General features: G+C 39.7%; 1 protein-coding gene across 1 annotated transcript; it reads right to left on the bottom strand.

The window, feature by feature from the left end:
• Positions 1-15,253: 15,253 nt before the first annotated feature.
• On the bottom strand, positions 15,254-18,541 carry LOC149816584 (protein trichome birefringence-like 2). Its single transcript, XM_089987195.1, has 5 exons — positions 17,115-18,541; positions 16,777-16,969; positions 16,451-16,644; positions 15,961-16,119; positions 15,254-15,836 (listed from the first exon to the last, which is right to left on the bottom strand). The coding sequence occupies exons 1-5, from the start codon at positions 18,473-18,475 to the stop codon at positions 15,509-15,511; spliced, it is 2,235 nt and encodes a 744-aa protein (XP_089843321.1). The 5' UTR covers positions 18,476-18,541; the 3' UTR covers positions 15,254-15,508.
• Between the last annotated feature and the right edge of the window lie 222 nt (positions 18,542-18,763).

Genomic DNA, 18,763 nt, shown 5'->3' on the forward strand with positions numbered 1-18,763 from the left:
GGCAGGGGGTTAACCCCCGTTTTGACGTAAGGGGTTAACCCCCTGCCGTTTCCGGCAGGGGGTTAACCCCCTTCCGGTTCACGCAGGGGGTTAACCCCCATTTTCACGCAGGGGGTTAACCCCCTGCCATTTTCGGCAGGGGGTTAACCCCCTCCCGTTTCCGGCAGGGGGTTAACCCCCTTCCGGAAAACGGAGGGGGTTAACCCCCGCGTTTTCCGGCAGAGGGTTAACCCCCGCGTTTTCCGGAAGGGGGTTAACCCCCTGCGTTTCTTGCAGAGGGCTAACCCCCTGCATTTTTCGGCAGAGGACCCTTGCCCCTTGCCTTTTCGGTAGGGGGTCGACCCGGGCAGGGGGTCGACCCCCTGTCGGAACAGCAGGGGAGTCGACCCCTTGTCAGAACAGTTTTTTTTTCGTGGTAACTTCATTTTAAAAAATTGTTTTTTTGTGCAGATTTCTCAACGGAACTCGCTTGTGCCCCGCCTCCCATGGTAAGTAAGTGACAAAAACAATGCAAATCGGGTAAATACCCGTGGTGAGTAAGTGAGGCAAGCGCATCACATGTTATTTAATTTATTGAATGTAACACTTTATTGTTCACACACTCACTTAGTTGTTGATATCTAGGACTGCTTTGTTGGAGTTCGGAGATCATGCTGAGCATGATTTTAATGTATGAATATGGAAGTGTTCTTATTTTTGGAGTACGGAGTCCATGCTATGCATGGTAGTAGTTAGTGGGATATTGAAGTGTGTTTGCTGCAGGTACATGTTTGACATTTGTTTGATATGAATTATTTCGATGTATTGCAATATTTGATGTGATTGTATCCATGCTTACATGTAGTTACTTTCAATTTGATTATGTCTTCCATGTGAAATTGTATACTGAAAGCATGCTTCAAATGAATGTATCGTGTCATGAATAGTTTGCATATGAAAATATTAAGTTATCAATGCATGCATCATAATTCTTGTGATTGTATGACATCATATATTGCATGATAAATTTGATATTTTCTTCATCATAGCATTCTGATGGTTCTCTTTTAACTGGTTAGGATACTATTCGTAACATCATACGACAGAATGACTGCAAACCGTGAATGGATGTACCGTAGGATAGTGGACAATGAGTTATCGCATGAATATATGGATGGTGTCGACAGTTTTATTGAATTTTCAACGGCAAGTGTCAGTACGGTAGATCCCACAGGTCGGATTAGGTGTCCCTGCAAGATTTGTAAGAATAATCGATTTGTAGAACCTCATGGCGTTAGACATCACCTATACAGGAAGGGTTTTGTGAGTGATTATCAGAACTGGACGTTTCATGGAGAAGAATTTAGAAACGATTTTGATGCACAGGTGAATGTGGTGCACGATAATCCATATACGGATTTGATATTTGATGCTGCAGGAACAGAACTGGGTTCTGCTATGAGTTCTAGTGATGTAAGAACTGCCATAGATGAAGAATCACCAAACGATGCAGCTAGTAGATTTTATGATTTACTTAGAGATGCTGATGAGCCACTTTGGGACGGTTGTGAGAGTCACACTATCTTGTCTGTAGTTCTTCAACTAATGAATTTGAAGTCCGAGTATAATTTGAGTCAATCATGTTTTGACCGTTTGTGCATGATTGTGAAGAGTATGTTGCCTAAAGATGAGAAATTGCCACAAAATTTCTATCGTGCGAAAGTTATAGTCAACGCTCTAGGTATGGGTTACAAAAAGATTGATGCTTGTCCAAATCACTGCATGTTGTATTTCAAGGAGCAGGAAAACGACATATCATGCCCGTCATGTGGTCATCCTCGGTTCAAGCCAAAGACAAGAGGCAATGGTAGCACGAGATCAAAGGAAGTTTCATACAAGTCGCTCTGCTACTTTCCTATCACTCCTAGATTGCAGCGATTGTATATGTCTTCAAAGACAGCTAAACACATGAGATGGCATGCAAATAAAGTTCGACACGATGAAAACAAGATCACGCATCCTGTTGACGCTGAAGCTTGGAAGCACTTTGATCATATTCATCAGAACTTCGCAATGGAAGTGCAAAATGTTAGACTCGGTCTATGTACAGATGGATTTAATCCATTTGGGGGTAGATCAACTCCATACTCATGCTGGCCAGTATTTGTAACTCCATACAACCTTCCACCAAGCTTGTGTATGAAACGTCCAAATCTTTTCTTGTCTCTGTTGATCCCTGGTCCGACCTCACCTGGCCAAAATCTTGATGTATATCTAAGGCCATTGATTGATGAATTAAAAGTACTATGGGATGACGGTGTTACCACGTATGATGCCCAAAAAAAACAAAATTTCAACATGAAGGCCGTTGTTCTATGGACAATCAGTGACTTCCCTGCATATGGTATGTTATCTGGTTGGAGCACACATGGGAGGTTGGCTTGTCCGTACTGCATGGAGGATTCCAAAGCTTTTAGATTGAGGCATGGAAGGAAGCCTTGCTGGTTTGATTGTCATCGTTGATTTCTACCCAGCGATCATCCGTTCCGACGTCAAAAGAATGCATTTAAAGCAGGCACAACTGAAACGGAAGGTTCATCCTCAAGATTGTCTGGCATAGAGATTCTAAGAAGATTGCGATACTTTCCAGATGTATTAACAGATGCCCGCAGTCCTACACCCTTCCGTGGATTTGGGAAGGATCACAATTGGACGAAAAAATCTATTTTTTGGGAACTACCGTATTGGCCGACCCTATTGATACGACATAATTTGGATGTGATGCATGTAAAGAAAAATGTGTTTGATAATGTGTTCAATACAGTAATGAATATTAAAGGAAAAACGAAGGATAATCTGAAGGCCTGTATGGATTTAAAATTAATATGTAAAAGACCAAATTGGAACTCAAAGAGTATAATGGCAAAGTACTGAAACCAAAGGCGAAGTACGTGCTTGGACCTGATCAAATAAAACATGTATGTCAATGGTTGAGACAACTGAGATTTCCAGATGGATATGTCTCTAACATTGCTCGGGCTGTGAAGATTGACGATGGACAGTTATATGGGTTGAAGAGCCATGATTGTCATATCTTTATGCAACGATTGATACCCCTAGCATTCCATGATATGTTAGACAAACCTATATGGGGGGTATTGTCTGAGTTGAGCGGATTTTTCAGAACATTGTGCGCACGGGAGGTCGTTGTATCAGATGTAAAGAATCTCGAGGACTCTGTCATCACCACTGTTTGTCTATTAAAAAAGATATTTCCGCCAGCATTTTTCGATGTTATGGAACATTTGATCATACATCTGCCATATGAACTAAGGGTTGGTGGCCCTGTGCAATATCGATGGATGTACCCATTTGAAAGGTATATGTTTTTTTATATTTGTCTCTTTAGTGACAGATATTTAAAATTTGAAATGTATATTCTTGTCAGATGCATGTTCGACCTAAAAAAAAGGTTCGTAATAAAGCAAGAGTAGAAGGCTCTATTTGTGAGGCGTACACTTTAGAAGAGATTTCAAATTTCTCATCTATGTACTTCGAACCTCATATTCCAACACGTTACACATGCCCGCCCCGTAACGATGATGGAGAACAAGTGACTGTAGCTGACAAGCTGTCGATATTTCAACCACTTGGGCATGCATTTGGTAGTTGCCGATCAAGGATATTGACAGATTGAGAGCAAGATGCAGCACACATCTATATTCTTTTTAATTGCTCAGCGATCGACCCATACATCGAGTAAGTATATGTATATGCAACTCAATTATAAATCCTTTTATGTTCTATATGTGGATACATGGCTCGGTAATATAAGTATTTGTGGTTTGCAGACGATTTGATCTGGAGTTGCAAAACGAAGTTTCACATCTCACTGATGCAGAAGTACAAAAAGAACGTGAAACTAAGTTTGTGGAGTGGTTGAAACAGTTGGTAAAGAAGCTAACATAAATTTTGTACTTATAAACAACACTAAGTTACTTAATTGATCGTGATCACAATCATTGTTTATGTTGGTGCGTAGGTTCGCAATGGTGATGTTAAAGATCAAGGAATATGTGATTTAGAAAATAGTCCGACCAAAGTTGTGCAATGCTACAACGGGTATATCGTAAATGGTTATCGATTCCATACAAAAGACTACGGTATAAACAAATCAACGATAAATAGTGGCGTGTGTGTCAAGGGTAGCAGCTACGGTGAAAATGAACATGATTACTACGGTGTTATAGAGGAAATAATGGAGTTGACTTACTTAGGCATGAATAACAGGGTTACGATATTCAAGTGTCATTGGTTTGATCCAACTGCAACAAGACTCGACAAAGCTTCAGGCATTGTGGAGGTGAATCATAAATCCAGGTTTGGAACATATGAACCATTCATATTAGCCTCGCAGGCTCAACAAGTTTATTATACTTCATATCCGAGTATAAAAAAGTCAGATAGAAATGAATGGTGGGCAGTTTGCAAGGTGAAATCCAAACTATACCCCGAGTATGATCAGTTACAGGAAGATGAGTTAGCTGAAGACAGTGATTACTATCAATCAGATGATGTCTATGACTTCGCTTATGGTCACGATGTTACGCATGATATGCATGTCATATCTCCATTGGCCGATGAAACATTCATAGAGGAATGTGATCCAAATGATGTACCAAGTGGATGGGCAAACAATGAAGAAGAAGAAGAAGAAGAAGAAGAAGAAAGTCAAACTAGTGACGAGGAAGAATTCTCAAGCTAGTGAGCAAAATCTTATACTACAAACCTCTATTTAAATGCATTGTAATACTTGATGTGAGTTGTATTGCAATACTTGGTGTGAATGATCATAAATTTTATTTGAATGTATTGTAATACTTGATACGAATGATTCGAATGCATTGTAATACTTGATGTGAATGATTTCAATTATCTGAATGTATTATAATTTATGCAATTAACGAATGATTTGAATTAGTGCAATACTTGATGCCAATGATTTGAATTATTTGAATGCATTGCAATGCTTGATGTGAATGACTTGATTGCATTGTAATACTTGATGTGAATGATTTCAATTATTTAAATGTATTATAATTTATGCAATTAACGAATGATTTAAATTAGTGCAATACTTGATGCCAATAATTTGAATTATTTGAATGCATTGCAATGCTTGATACGAATGATTCGAATGCATTATAATACTTGATGTGAATTATTTGAATTATCTGAATGTATTATAATTTATGCAATTAACGAATGATTTGAATTAGTGCAATACTTGATGCCAATGATTTGAATTATTTGAATGCATTGCAATGCTTGATGTGAATGACTTGATTGCATTGTAATACTTAATGTGAATTATTTGAATGTATTTTATGACATATGTTATTTGTTAGAATATGGTTCGTGGAGGTTATAGTGGTCGCTCATCCAGTAGTATCTAGGCTCAGCCTTCATCTTCACGGGCTCCTGTGATAGGTATATCATATAACTAATTAGATGCTTGATTAGTTCAAATGCACATTCTGAGAATTTCTAATGTATTTTTTTACAGATGATGTTGCGCCTGTACACGACCCACCTACACCAGTTGATCACACAAGTCAACAGCCAACACAGGAAACAGGGTCTTCTCAGGCTGGCACAAGAAGACTCATTCGAATAGTGTATATCGATAATCGACCGTAAGTATTTTATTTTAAATTATTGCATATCTTTTAAATATTTTATATTGATATTTACTGTGTAACAATTCATGTGCAGCACGAGGTTTGAGCCACAAAAAGTAGTACGGGAGATTAGGAATTCACTTCTTCAACATCTACCAGGACCAGTTGCTCAATGGAAAGAGTACCCAAAGGAGGTGTTAAACAGATTGTGGTCCTCATTCATGGTATACAGTTGTTCCTCATAGTTAATGTGTTTCATATTTAATTTATTTAAGCAATGTCTACTAACTTTCTGAAAATATTTGTAGGCTTCGAATCGCTTCGCAACTACGGTGGAAGAAAATGATGCAAGGAAGGTGTGGCAGAAGGTGGCTGCCAATCGATTTGCAGACATGCTGCACACTATGAAGACTGCAGCAAAAAAAACATCTGGCGTAGTAGATGATCCATTATTGTGGAAGGGCCATGGTCCTATTACTATCAGGAGAGATTACTGGGATGAAATGTGCGATAAGTGGGCGGGAGATGCATTTAAAAATCGCTCTGCGAAGGCTTCACAAAATCGATCGAAGATGCCCGAAGCCCATCTACACACAGGTGGATCTAAGACATTTGGGAGCCACCTAAAGAAAATGGTAACTCATCAATATATAATATTAATTTTATAAGTATTGTTGCAAACTTGTGTACTAAATCTTTTGTCATTTAACTTCGCAGGAAGTAGAAAAAGGAGGCAGTGTACCATATAAGGATGTGTTTGTAGAAACACATAAACGGAAGACCACGGGAGTCTTCGTATCAGAGAAGGCGAGAACGACAACGGTATGTATTAATTCTATTAATAATCATTGCAATATATATGCAAGTTATCATAATGTTATCATTAATTATTAATGAATACTTTAAACATTATTTTGTAGGAGGCATATGAGCAACAGATGGTAGAGCGATATGGCGAAGACGCTACTCAGCATCCATCATTTGATCCTACAGCATGGGTGACTGCAGCAGGTGAACCAAAAAAAGGTCGCGTGTTCGGGTTTGGGAGTAATATGAACACTTCACCAGTTATTGGTTCTTCCAGTTACGGCTCACCGACTTCTTGCGCCGACATAAGCTCCAAGCAGCCGACTATTCTTTCTGGTGATGACGTACGCGAGATTATTAATGAATCACTGAATAACTACTTTCAATACACCGTCGCCCCCTTTCTCCGAAATGAGATCAAGGCCGCTGTTCAGGATAGGGGATCTTCGATTCCAGGTCCCTCTCAGGTATAATCACATATTCAGTTTTTTGACTGCCTTAGAGCACATATGAGCATGCTATATTCACATATTCAATTTTTTTACTGCCTTAGCACACATACGAGCATGATCGAATCACATATATAGTTTTTTGTCTGCCTTAAAGCACATCTGAGCATGGTAGAATCACATATAGAGTTTTTTTAGATGCCTTAGAACATATATGAACATGCTATAATCACATATTCATTTTTTTAACTGCCTTAGAACACATATGAACATGTTATATATCATTTATGATAGAATCACATATAAAATTTTTGGCTTTGCCTGCCTTAGAGCACATATGAGCATGCTATATTCACATATTCAATTTTTTTACTGCCTTAGCACACATATGAGCATGATAGAATCACATATATATATATATATATATATATATATATATATATATATATATATATATATATATATATATATATATATATATATAACTTTTTGTCTGCCTTAGAGCACATATGAGCATGATAGAATCACATATAAAGTTTTTTTGACTGCATTGTAACACATATGAGCATGCTATAATCACATATTCAGTTTTTTGACTGCCTAAGAACACATATGAGCATATTATAATCACATATTCAGTTTTTTGACTGTCTTAGCACACATATGAGCATGCTATAATAACATATAGAGTTTTTTTACTGCCTTAGAACATATATGAACATGTTATATATCATTTATGATAGAATCACATATAAAATTTTTGGCTTTGCCTGCCTTAGAGCACATATGAGCATGCTATATTTACATATTCAATTTTTTGACTGTCTTAGCACACATACGAGCATGATCGAATCACATATATAGTTTTTTGCCTGCCTTAAAGCACATCTGAGCATGGTAGAATCACATATAGAGTTTTTTTAGATGCCTTAGAACACATATGAACATGCTATAATCACATATTCAATTTTTTGACTGCCTTAGAGCACATATGAGCATGATAGAATCAAATATAGAGTTTTTTTATTGCCTTAGATCACACATGAGCACATGATAGAATCACATATAGTGTGTAATTTATTTATTATATTTTGTTTATGAATACTGACTGTTCTTTTCTTGTGTAGGCTGCTAGCGATAATCAGGGTAGTGGAGCTGAAGGGACAGATAAAGACAATGAACAAGAAGACGCACAAAATCTTGGCGATGATTAGAGGACTGTGTTGAAGAAGTTCTATTTTTTTTATTTTTCCTAATTGTAATTGTTGAATTGTAAATAATTAAACTTCTTAATTTTAAGGTGGAACGATTAATTGTTGTAGATTCTTGTTATATGAATTTTTTGTGTGGTTTGTTTTTTATTTACAGGAAATATAAATTGTACAAGAAATAGAAATTGTACAGTTCTCGGTAATTAATTTTCAAATAAATTTTTTTTTAATTTTTTTTCGTGTTTGCGACGGAACCATCCGTCGCTATTCATATTAATATAGCGACGGAAGTAAATCCGTCGCCAAGCGGTGGTCGACGTTAAGTACCGGCGGATTGGCGACGGAATATAGCGCTCGTTATTCCGTCGCAATTAGCGACGGACCTGGCGACGGAATAATTTCGTCGCCAGTTAGCGTCGAAATATTCGCGACGTAAGCATACTGTCGCCTCGCTGTCGCTAATCCGTCGCTAACCATGTTAGCGACGGATTAGCGATGGATTAGCGACGGAATGTGGTCGTCGCTAATCTACTGCTTTGTTGTAGTGGATGTCCGCTTGTGTCGACAGGGACACAGCCAAAATTGCATATCCCTGTGACATAGGTAAAAACTAAAAACTTGCATGAATTCCCAGTTAAGGATGTGTTTCAGTAAAGATTAAAGTTGGTGCACTTTGACCTTTCATTTGAATTTCACACATCTCTTGGATATGGACCAAAATATTGAACCTTGATTCAAACTTGGATGTACATTGATCATGTAAGGCTAAGAACATATTTGACTCGGTATGCTTGAATTGTGTCTAGATTGAATTTGAATAAAAATTTAAACACATGTTTATTTTTTATATATACTTATTTTTGCCAAAATTCTTACCAAATTTTGTACTATCATGCCAAATCTGATGTAGACTAAGGTACATTTTAGACCCAGACCCATGTCTATTTTTTAAATTTGGTATGAGATTATCCAAATCTTATTTCAGATATATATTAAAATTTTGGAATCATTATTGAGGTGAATCAAAATATCTGATCCAAAATTAATAGCCGATATGAACCATCACTTTCAACAAGTAGTTCACGATTGTGACACAACTCTTCAATGATAAAGAAGAGTGCAAATGAAATCCCAATTTAATCATGAAGTAATGACGCCGGAGTTACCATGGCATCAATCTTATCCATGAATCCCATTACTAAAACTGAAACAACAAATGGTGGACACTCCCAACACAATCTCTCAACCAACATAGTTACCAGAATCACTTGCACTAATTGGGAACCACAGTTCATAGAAAGTAGAATCGAAATCGGTTAGGAATCGCGATTCTCAGTTATACAAATCCAGATTTTCATGATACGAGCATCCCTATTCCTAGAAAAAACCACAGTTCTTCCTGTTCCACTTCTCTTTCCCCGCCTCAAGTTGCTTAGAATGTGCAAGCAAGAATGACATTTTGCATGGTTAACTCGTGCTCAAGATGTTCTAATGATGGTGTTTATGCCAATATTTTCAAAAGCAGAGAATTGGCTGGTTCACTTCCTAAGAGGTTCAACAACTCACACTGATCAACCCCATTTCCAACTGTGGGCAATTGAAAGCGAAAGCAGATCAGGTCAGAGGCAGCGATACTGTCAGAGCTGCTCTTGGATGTCGTTCATCTATGTGATGAACAGCAGCATACCATAACATTTGCCTTTTTTTAGCCTTCCATTCTTCGCGCTGTAGATGCCACTCATCCAAAACATTAATGACCCTCAAGAGAGAGAGAGAGAGAGAGAGAGAGAGAGAGAGAGAGAGAGAGGTAATCACACAACCACACAAGATAGGAGACACTGTTTAACGTGGTTCGGTGAAGCACCTGCATCATCGAATAATCCTCACACACTCAATTGAATTAGACGTGTGTGGGTTTAGCTATTTATAATATTCACCAACTAAGGGGGTCGACCCATAGGGTCCTTATCCATACACATTACATGAGTCATTATCTTGGTAGGAGTCATTAATAGACTACATATCTTATCCCCTTCATGAGTCAGCCTTTCTAGAGACATCTTCTTGGATCTTGATACATCTTCATGAGAACTCCCAGGGGACGTCCCACTAGGGGAGAGAGAAGCCTTGGATTAGATTCCCAGCTTAGGGAGAACTCTTTGCTTAGGTAGAACTCCTTTTAGGGCCTGTTTGGAATCTCGGGCGTCCATGGTAGCTGGGGAAGGAAGTATGGAATCCACAAATCTAGTGGATTTGGAAATTCCCACCAGCTTGTTTGGGAGCACCATCAAAATTCCGGCAAAAACTTTCAAATCCATTATTGAAGCTGTTTGGGAGGTTTGAGAGGATGTGCGGATTTTATAGTTACCTCTTCAAGTCCATGAATCCCAAATAGACATGCAAATGTGAGGTTGACCCCCTTGCTGCACCAATATCTCGACATGCATGACTCCCATATAAATAGCACATTATTATGTTGCCAGAGTACACTTTTCAACAATATTTGGTGGAATTAAACTGTAACTATTATGATGATTCTTAACCACCTAATTCTGCAATTCATATGGCTGCAGCTGTGCCATGAAGAGACCTACCAATGAGGACCAAGTAACAGTAGCTCACCATTATATATAGTCACCCCAATGGTTAAACCAGCAAAGCCAATGGTACTGACTTCACCATAGCAGCAACAGGGACCTATCGACTTATTATCAATTGTTGGGTCATAAAGGGTTATTTTATTTGCAGTAGTTCGAACATTCAATGTCTTTCTTCGCATCACATGATGGAGAAATCATCCTTTGCTTCAACATCAAAACTTATTGTTACTAACCTTCAGGCTACTGCCAGCAGCAATATGTATAGCAATGTTTTTTTTTAAAGAAAATGATATCATAACATTAATGAAAAGACAGTTACACATCAAATCCGATCAGCAACAAGTGATGAGGTATCACTTGCTGCTACAGAAACAGAGTATCGAAATACAGAATCATCCATCCCCTTCAAATCCGTTGTATAAACACCAGCAGATAACAGTACAGTGAGGAGCTGGTCCAGAAAACCCCAGAACCGCAGGTGCAGAATACAATGAACACCTGCAGAAAAAAATAGAGATTGCTGCAGAAAAAAAAGAGTTGCAGCCACCATAACCCGCTGCTGCAGAGGTATTGTAGCTTCATTTCCGTTGCCCAGCACACTCAAATATATATAGCAATGTTATTGCCCAAAGAAGCCACCTGCTAAAAGAAAGCCACAACCCAATATCCCCAGCGCCCTTGACAAGAGAAGAAAGTAATCCACTATAAAAACCAAAACTTTCATGCCTAAAGCCTAATAAAAAAGACAATGGAGTCCACAAAATTGTGTCAATCTTTAAAGAGATGACAAACAAAACTTTGCTATATAAAATAATATCACCACTAAATATTGTTGAAAAATGTACACTGGCAAATCAAAATTTCAGAGAAAGGGTCTGTTTATTTCATTCTCAAGGGAACTTGGCTGTTAATACAGAACCTAATGTGTTAATTATAGAACCTAAGTGAACAGTTTTGAAAACATAATTTTGCTTGATAGGTGAGTAAGACTCATCTGCTTTCACCTAACAAATACATAAGCCAGTCAGTGATGAATTTTTTTATCTTGTTTACTCTACAAAGAACTTGGTATAGGTGTCGTTGCATACAGCCCCCTGGGTAGATGATTCTTTTCAACAGGACCCAAAGTGGTTGATAATTTTGCAGAGGGTGATTACAGAAAGGTCTCTCTCTCTCTCTCTCTCTCCCTCTCTCTCTCTCTCTCTCTCTCTCTCTCTCTCTCTCTCTGTATATATATATATAGCGATAATGTTTTCTACCCTCGTAGGTAAGAAACACATAAAAAATTTAGTGGTTATTCTTGCTGTTGTGACACCAACTTCGTATGTGTACTTGAAGAGAGTAATGAAAGCATAGTTCTGGTATACTGTATGCATGATGTTGCCACTGAATTCCAGCGGACCCTTTTGATGAAAGAGGCATGGTCTCATTCACTGGCAGTGTACAGAGTGAAATCAGCTAGTAAGGGAAACAGCCTATGACATGCCAAGATTGTGTTGTATGCATGATTTTGCCATTTTCAGTGGATCCTTTAGCTGAGATAAATCATGCAAGAAAGATATAATCTTTAACATTTCAAAAGGCTTGATTGAGCCATCGGGTATGCATGAAAGATAATAAGCTAACTGTTTAAAAGAAAAAATAATTATCACTACCCATGTGCACAAAAAGATATAGTCAAGAATAGGGATTCCCTTTAATCAAAATAAGAGAATTGGCATTCATGTGCACAAAAAGATATAAAGAATAATAGGCAGCCCTTTAATCAAAATAGGGCTGCAAGCATCTACGAGGTTATATATATATATATATATATATATATATATATATATATATATATATATATATATATATATATATATATATATATATGGTCATTTCTTTTAAATATAAAGAAAAATGAAATTATTGATAGATGCTTCACCGCAACCCTCCTCCTTTATCCGGGCTTGGGACCGGCAATGTATAACTAAACAGTTATACACAGGCGGAGTTAAGCATCTATCGGCAAGGGTTCCCTCACTTTGTTGGACGGGTGGGGGTAAAGAAGTTAGTCCAAGACCATAAAATTAAGTTAGCCACTTGGAACATAGGGTCTTTAACTGGTAAGTTGGTAGAGTTAGTAGATGTTATGTGTAGGAGAAAGATTGATATTTTATGTCTACAAGAGACCAAATGGGTAGGTGAGAAGGCAAAAGTGATAGAACCTCAGGGATATAAGATTTGGTTTCAATGTACTAAATGTCAAATATCTAGACCTCAAGATATTAAATTCCATGCCCCATGCTTACCATGCGTAGACACCAAAATTTTTATGAGTACTATTTTCTCAAGTGTGCAGGTACCAAGAATTGAACATCCTTGCGACGTATGGCAAAACTAGTATAGCCATCCATTACTGGATGACAAAATGGTGATGAAAGAAGAGTAGTTTGGTCATCTGCTAGGGGACAGCACCATCAGACCGTTGTCCGATCTACCGAACCTACAGATAAACTCCAAAGCTTATCTCTAGCTGGTCCAACCATCCTGGTACATTTTCCAGGGCAAAGGGACTCTTCTCGACCGAATCCTCACACGGGAGAACTCTTCCAGATAAGTGCTCTAAATGTTATAAATATGAGCTCACCCCTATGCTTTAGAGGATCTGGAAAATCTAGAATTTGCATAACTACGTGATGGCTTTGCGAGATCAAGCCTATTCAATCCTATTGATACGTTGTCTAAGCCTTTGAAGAACACACTTATATCTATGGACAAAAAGGAATGAGCTCAAACGATGAACGAAACTAAAAGTTCGAAAAAGGTATTTTTCTCATATCCCTAATCTACGTATTTCAATCTTATTTATTTGTCGGATTAAGTGCTTATACATGGTTTTATCTTTATTTTTCATATTGTGAATCCATGATGGCGATTCGAGATATGATGTTAAGGAAACATGTTTCGTCTTTACCTTATCACAATGCGAAGGACAGTCGAGGCTTGTAACGACGTCCCCTACATTTTAAAGAAGAATCCAGGTAAGTCTCATCCTCCTATGTTTAAATTTAATCATCAACAGTTTTTAGCGACGGTGATGGGATGCCGTAATTTTTCCTAATCTTTTATAGTTAGAATTGTATTTCGAGAGAACCTTGAAAATTCTGTTTTTAGGTTTTCTATTTATGTTGGATGGCAATCCCTGTTTTGTCATCCACTGGACTTTAGCTGTGTGATAGTGTCATTCCATGGTCGATGGTCGATGGTCGATGTTCACATAATCACATTTCTGGAAAATTTCCTATGTTGTCGCCCATTGACAGCATCGTCCGCGGATCCTGGTTTGCAGACTCATGTGTCTGCATAAATTCACGTTTGGTAGTCCACCAAGTTTGGTCATCCACTATGGATTGGTCGTCTAGTGACAATGTTGTCTACTTATCACTGTTTGCAGACTCACGCGGCTGCGAAATACCTGTTTAGTCATCTGCAGCACTTGCCGGTAAGTTTTGCCAGAGAGCGTCGTCCGCTGACACTATCATCTGGTAAACCTTTGGTCATTCCGTAGAACCTCGTGTCTGCACTTTTGGCCATTTTTTGCCAAACAGCACCGTCCACTTGGCTGTTTATAGATCCTTGCATTTGCAGACTCGATCGTTCGGTAGATCCTCAAATCTGCAAGCTTTGTCGTCCACTGATAGTCGTCTGCAAACCCTCATGTTTGCAGCCTTCTTTTGGCTTCTTTGTTTGTTAAATTTACTTTGTCTTATGAATAGGTTGCTTTGCATTAATTTTATACATCAAATTTAGTGCTAAGTAAATCATATATTTTAAAAACTCTTGTTGGAGAAAGTACATGTTCACGTAGAAAAATACAACCTCAAGCAAGACATGATCATTTTCGATTGAAAGCCATGTTGAGCAATCGGTTTACATTTTAACTGTAAAGTCTGAACAGGTTTGGCTTCTGAGCAGACTTGGGAAGATACAGCCAACACAGGGCTTTTATGTTGCAGTCGGCTGAATTTGGGACGAGAGGGTCATTGTTTGCAGGCGTTCCCCAAGAGGACTCAACGAGACAACGGAAGCTGGTTTGGTGTGAAACCAAAGAACACCCCCAGTTTTCCAAGTTGGAGTCTACGCGATTATGACTTGGACAAAACGATAGATGGTACGCACCAAATGCATTTTGTTTGTTGAAGGCATCTGAAAACACACTCCAGACCCCTAGGATCTTCTAGGCCACGGTGGTAGAGATGTCTGTTCTCATTTATAAATAGTAAACACCATGATCACACGCACATCCACCAAAAATAGAGATGGTCTTTTACATGATAGAGATTATGCTTTTGACAAACGAGGCTTCCATTATATAGGTACTCTTGGAAAGAGAGACCTCTATATTGCAGGGCCTACAATCACATAACAGTAGCCAAGTAATTACAAACATGAACTTCAGGAACTATCGGATTTCAACCACCAAAGATTAAACCAACTTTACAATGTGGACGAAAAGAAACTAATTCTGTTGCAGCGAATAATGTTATATAGGAAACCAAATTTCAAATTTATTAGAGACGTGGTAACTTCAGGAGTCCAGGGTTTCAACTCCTGGGACTAAAATTAACTTTACACTATGCAAGCCTATGGAAGGCCTTCAAAAAATACATTTCTTGGCAGACCAGCTTGTAAGCACAACCTCAAAATTATATATTCCATTCCCTCGGGCTCTTGCTTCTCATTGCCCTTCAACTTCCTCTGTAAAAATATGTACATAATTAGCTATCAACTACTACCGCTCATCTGCCCATCATTACTAGCTTTGCATAGATGAGCTCATTCCAAGTGTCAGGAAGGCCGGGCAGACACCAGTGACTACAATCCTGGAACCTCTCAGGCAACCTCCTCTCTTCTTCAGTCAGGTTTTGCTTCCTGTAGATGGAAGGGTGGGCATCCTTTCTGTAATCCGTCATCCTGGTTATGTTCAAAAACGAAATTTGTGTCTTCATTCCACTGAGCACAGACTCTAGCACTCTCATCTTTGGTGGGTATGAAGACAGAAAAGAGTCCTGCATGATGGGTTCTGTTTCGTTATCACATTGCCCACCAGAATTCCATTGCCCCCCACTTTTTTATGTTGCAGAAAATGGGAAGGGTAAGAAGAAAATTGTTAGAACTACAACAGAATGGGTAAGACTTAATTTACAACCAGACAAACAAAGGGAGAGAAGAAATTGTAAATTTTGATTACCTGAAATGTGAAGATGAATACCCTCTGAAGAAAACCGTGGTCTTTTTTGGGTTCACGTTTGTGTCAACCCATTTAGCCCACGTCTTCAGAGCCTTCTTGAAAGCCTCATGAACGTCCAACTCGCTATAAACATGGTTTCCTTCTTGATAGTAATCCTTACTGGAACATTCCCATATGAAAGAATCCAAAGTTAGGAACAATACACTGAATTTCTGGTCCTGTTGAAAAACCTTTGAATTCTAACTAAAACATTCCATCCAATTTACCAGAGTCATTGAAATTTAGATTATTTTCCTGTAGCCAACTTAGACACTAATTCTGATCCTACTGAAAATATGATTAGTTCGTGTGCAAAGGAGAATTATTGTGATCATATAGTGCAATTCTACAGATCATTTTCTCTTTCATGGAAACAAAATAAGTGAGATTTTGCAATCTTATGGAGCACCCAATAACTTTGCAATTTCACAGAGTAACTGCAGTTCTTTACCCTTTTGAGGTCTTCTCGTGAGTCCACCAATGACCAGTGTTGAACACCAAGATGTCAGCATCCTTATATTTAGAGGAAGATCTCTCTATGATGTCAAGCCTCAGTGTTTCTTTGGCAGTCCCATTGGGATCCGGAGTCTCCCATTCCTGAACTAAAAACGGTGATCGGAAAAACTCCACAGAGCAATTGTAGTCCTGCAACCACCAAACAGAAGAAGAAAATGACCCAATTCAGAAAACTAGAATCGAATTCAGAAAAAGAATTTTAGAAAAGGCAAACATGGAAAAAAGAGGGAGGAATTATTTCTCTTTCAGCTTGTTACTTACGACAAATACGAAAGAGTATGATCCTTCAGTTCTGAATTCACGCCGGCCGGATGCCTCAAACACCCTCTTCTTATCCTTGACGGAATTCCTCAGAACACAAAGGAGCGACTCCCACATGTTTCTGTTGAGTGAGTCGCCAACAAAAACCAGGCGCTTCCCTCTCAACCTCTCCAACATGTCCTTGGGATCCAATCTGAAGAAACGCAACATAACAATTGAAGATGACCCAATTTGGAGTTTTACTCACATACATAAAAATGAACCAAAATGAAAGAGAATCAGAAGAAGAAGAGACACAAGATAACAGAAGAAATTCAATTTTTCCTAGCGTTTCCTACCTAGGGATGTTGCAACCTTTCGGTTGCCATCTCCATTTCTCGTAGCGCCTCTCCGGCCGGCCATTGAGGTAGCAATCGAAAGGCTCGTCAATGAACGGGCAAGAACCCGCAGGGAAGAGAGGGTACGAGTCATCCCTCACCCATTTCCCGTCGAATATGTCGCACTCCGCTAAAGACTGCGCCTTTTTCCGATCGCCACCACTCGCCGTCACGCTAGAGCTCGTCGACACCCCGCCGCTGCTTCTCTCGGGTGGATTGCCGTTCGCCATCAGTTTTCCGGCAAGATTCTCAGGGGCATTGACGGAGTCCTTCTTCACCACCGTGGTGGTTTTGCCGGGGGAGTTCGTGTTGCCGGAAACCGTACCGTTTCTCGCCGGAATCACTATCGCGGGGCTGGGGAGTTTGTTCTTGTCATTGGGAACCCCCGTTTTCTCTGACGAAACGTTCCTGTTTCCGATCGAACTGATGTTGTCTTGGAGGACGACTGCACCCTTGACGATCGTCGTGAGATTTCCACCATCTTTCGCAGGATTCACGACCAAGGGGCGCGAATCCTCCCGTTTTTTCGCCGGACTATAACCTCCCACAGAAGCAAACGAAACGTTTTGAGGCCCATTGCCGGGTTTAGGAGAAACAGAGTGCTTTTTCTCAATCTGGGTAGTCCCGTTGCCGCTTTTTGTCTGATTCACGATCAAGGTACCCGAATGCTCCCGTTTTTTAGCCGGACTATCGCCTCCCACAGAAGCAACCGTAATGTTTTGCAGCCCATTACCAGATTTAGGAGAAGCAGTAGGGTTTTTACCGATCTGGGTCGTCTCGTTGCCAGAAACCCCACCGCCTTTCGCCAGACTCACCGCCGGAGGACGAGGAGGAACAGTAGGAGGAGGAGACCCACGGTTTCCTTCCCGTCTGGAACCGACGGAGGAAACCGAAACGTTTCGATGGTCGTCGAGTTTAGGAGAAGCAGAAGAGCCGCCACCATTCTGAACCGTCTCATTACTGCGGGGAGGCGAGTACTTCTCCGGCACCGGCACTACACCTCCACGATGGTCATCGAGCTTCGCGGAAACAGAAGGATTCGCGTCTGGCAACATGTAAGAGAAAATGGAAGAGAAGGGCAAGGAGAAAGAAGAAGAAGTTGCAGAAGACGATATGGACGCGTTGGTTCTGAAGGATAGGAAGTGGGAGAACCAGAACGAGGTGTTGCCAGAAGGACTCGCAGCGAGGAAACCAGTGCAGAGGACGAACATTACCATGAAACCGTAGGCAAAGACCATCGTCCTCCTGGTCTTGAAGAGTGAAGGATATCCCTTCCCGTCCATCGCGAAAGTGGGCGAGGTAGGCTTCTTCACTCCATCCATCGCGGCCTGAAGCAGAAGAAGCAAATGAAACAATACTCTGCAAGAAGGACGATGGGGGCTTCTCACTTTTTAACAGAGTGGAGAGAGAGAGAGAGAGAGAGAGAGAGACTCTGCAGACTACTCTCTGTGAGTTCCTTCACTTATTTCCCAAAATACCCCTATACATTTCTCCAAAACACAAAACTCACCAGAATGACTAAGGAGCCTTCCCCAGGCTCTATGGTTTAATAAGCCTTTTTTGTGGGCCCTCTCATCACCGTTAGGTGTCGATTAAATGCGAGGAGCGGA

Source organism: Nuphar pumila, chromosome 14 (genome assembly GCF_984573655.1).
Source record: "Nuphar pumila chromosome 14, dmNupPumi1.hap1.1, whole genome shotgun sequence".
Taxonomy (NCBI): Eukaryota; Viridiplantae; Streptophyta; class Magnoliopsida; order Nymphaeales; family Nymphaeaceae; genus Nuphar; species Nuphar pumila.

What these genes read in the sequence shown, in the direction of transcription:
- LOC149816584 (XM_089987195.1), bottom strand. Translation starts at nt 18,475, where the DNA reads ATGGATGGAGTGAAGAAGCCTACCTCGCCCACTTTCGCGATGGACGGG. An exon ending in CACGAGAAGACCTCAAAAGG is followed by an intron (nt 16,120 to 16,450) that starts GTAAAGAACTGC and finishes GGAATGTTCCAG; the next exon opens with TAAGGATTACTATCAAGAAG. An exon ending in TATTCATCTTCACATTTCAG is followed by an intron (nt 15,837 to 15,960) that starts GTAATCAAAATT and finishes AACATAAAAAAG; the next exon opens with TGGGGGGCAATGGAATTCTG.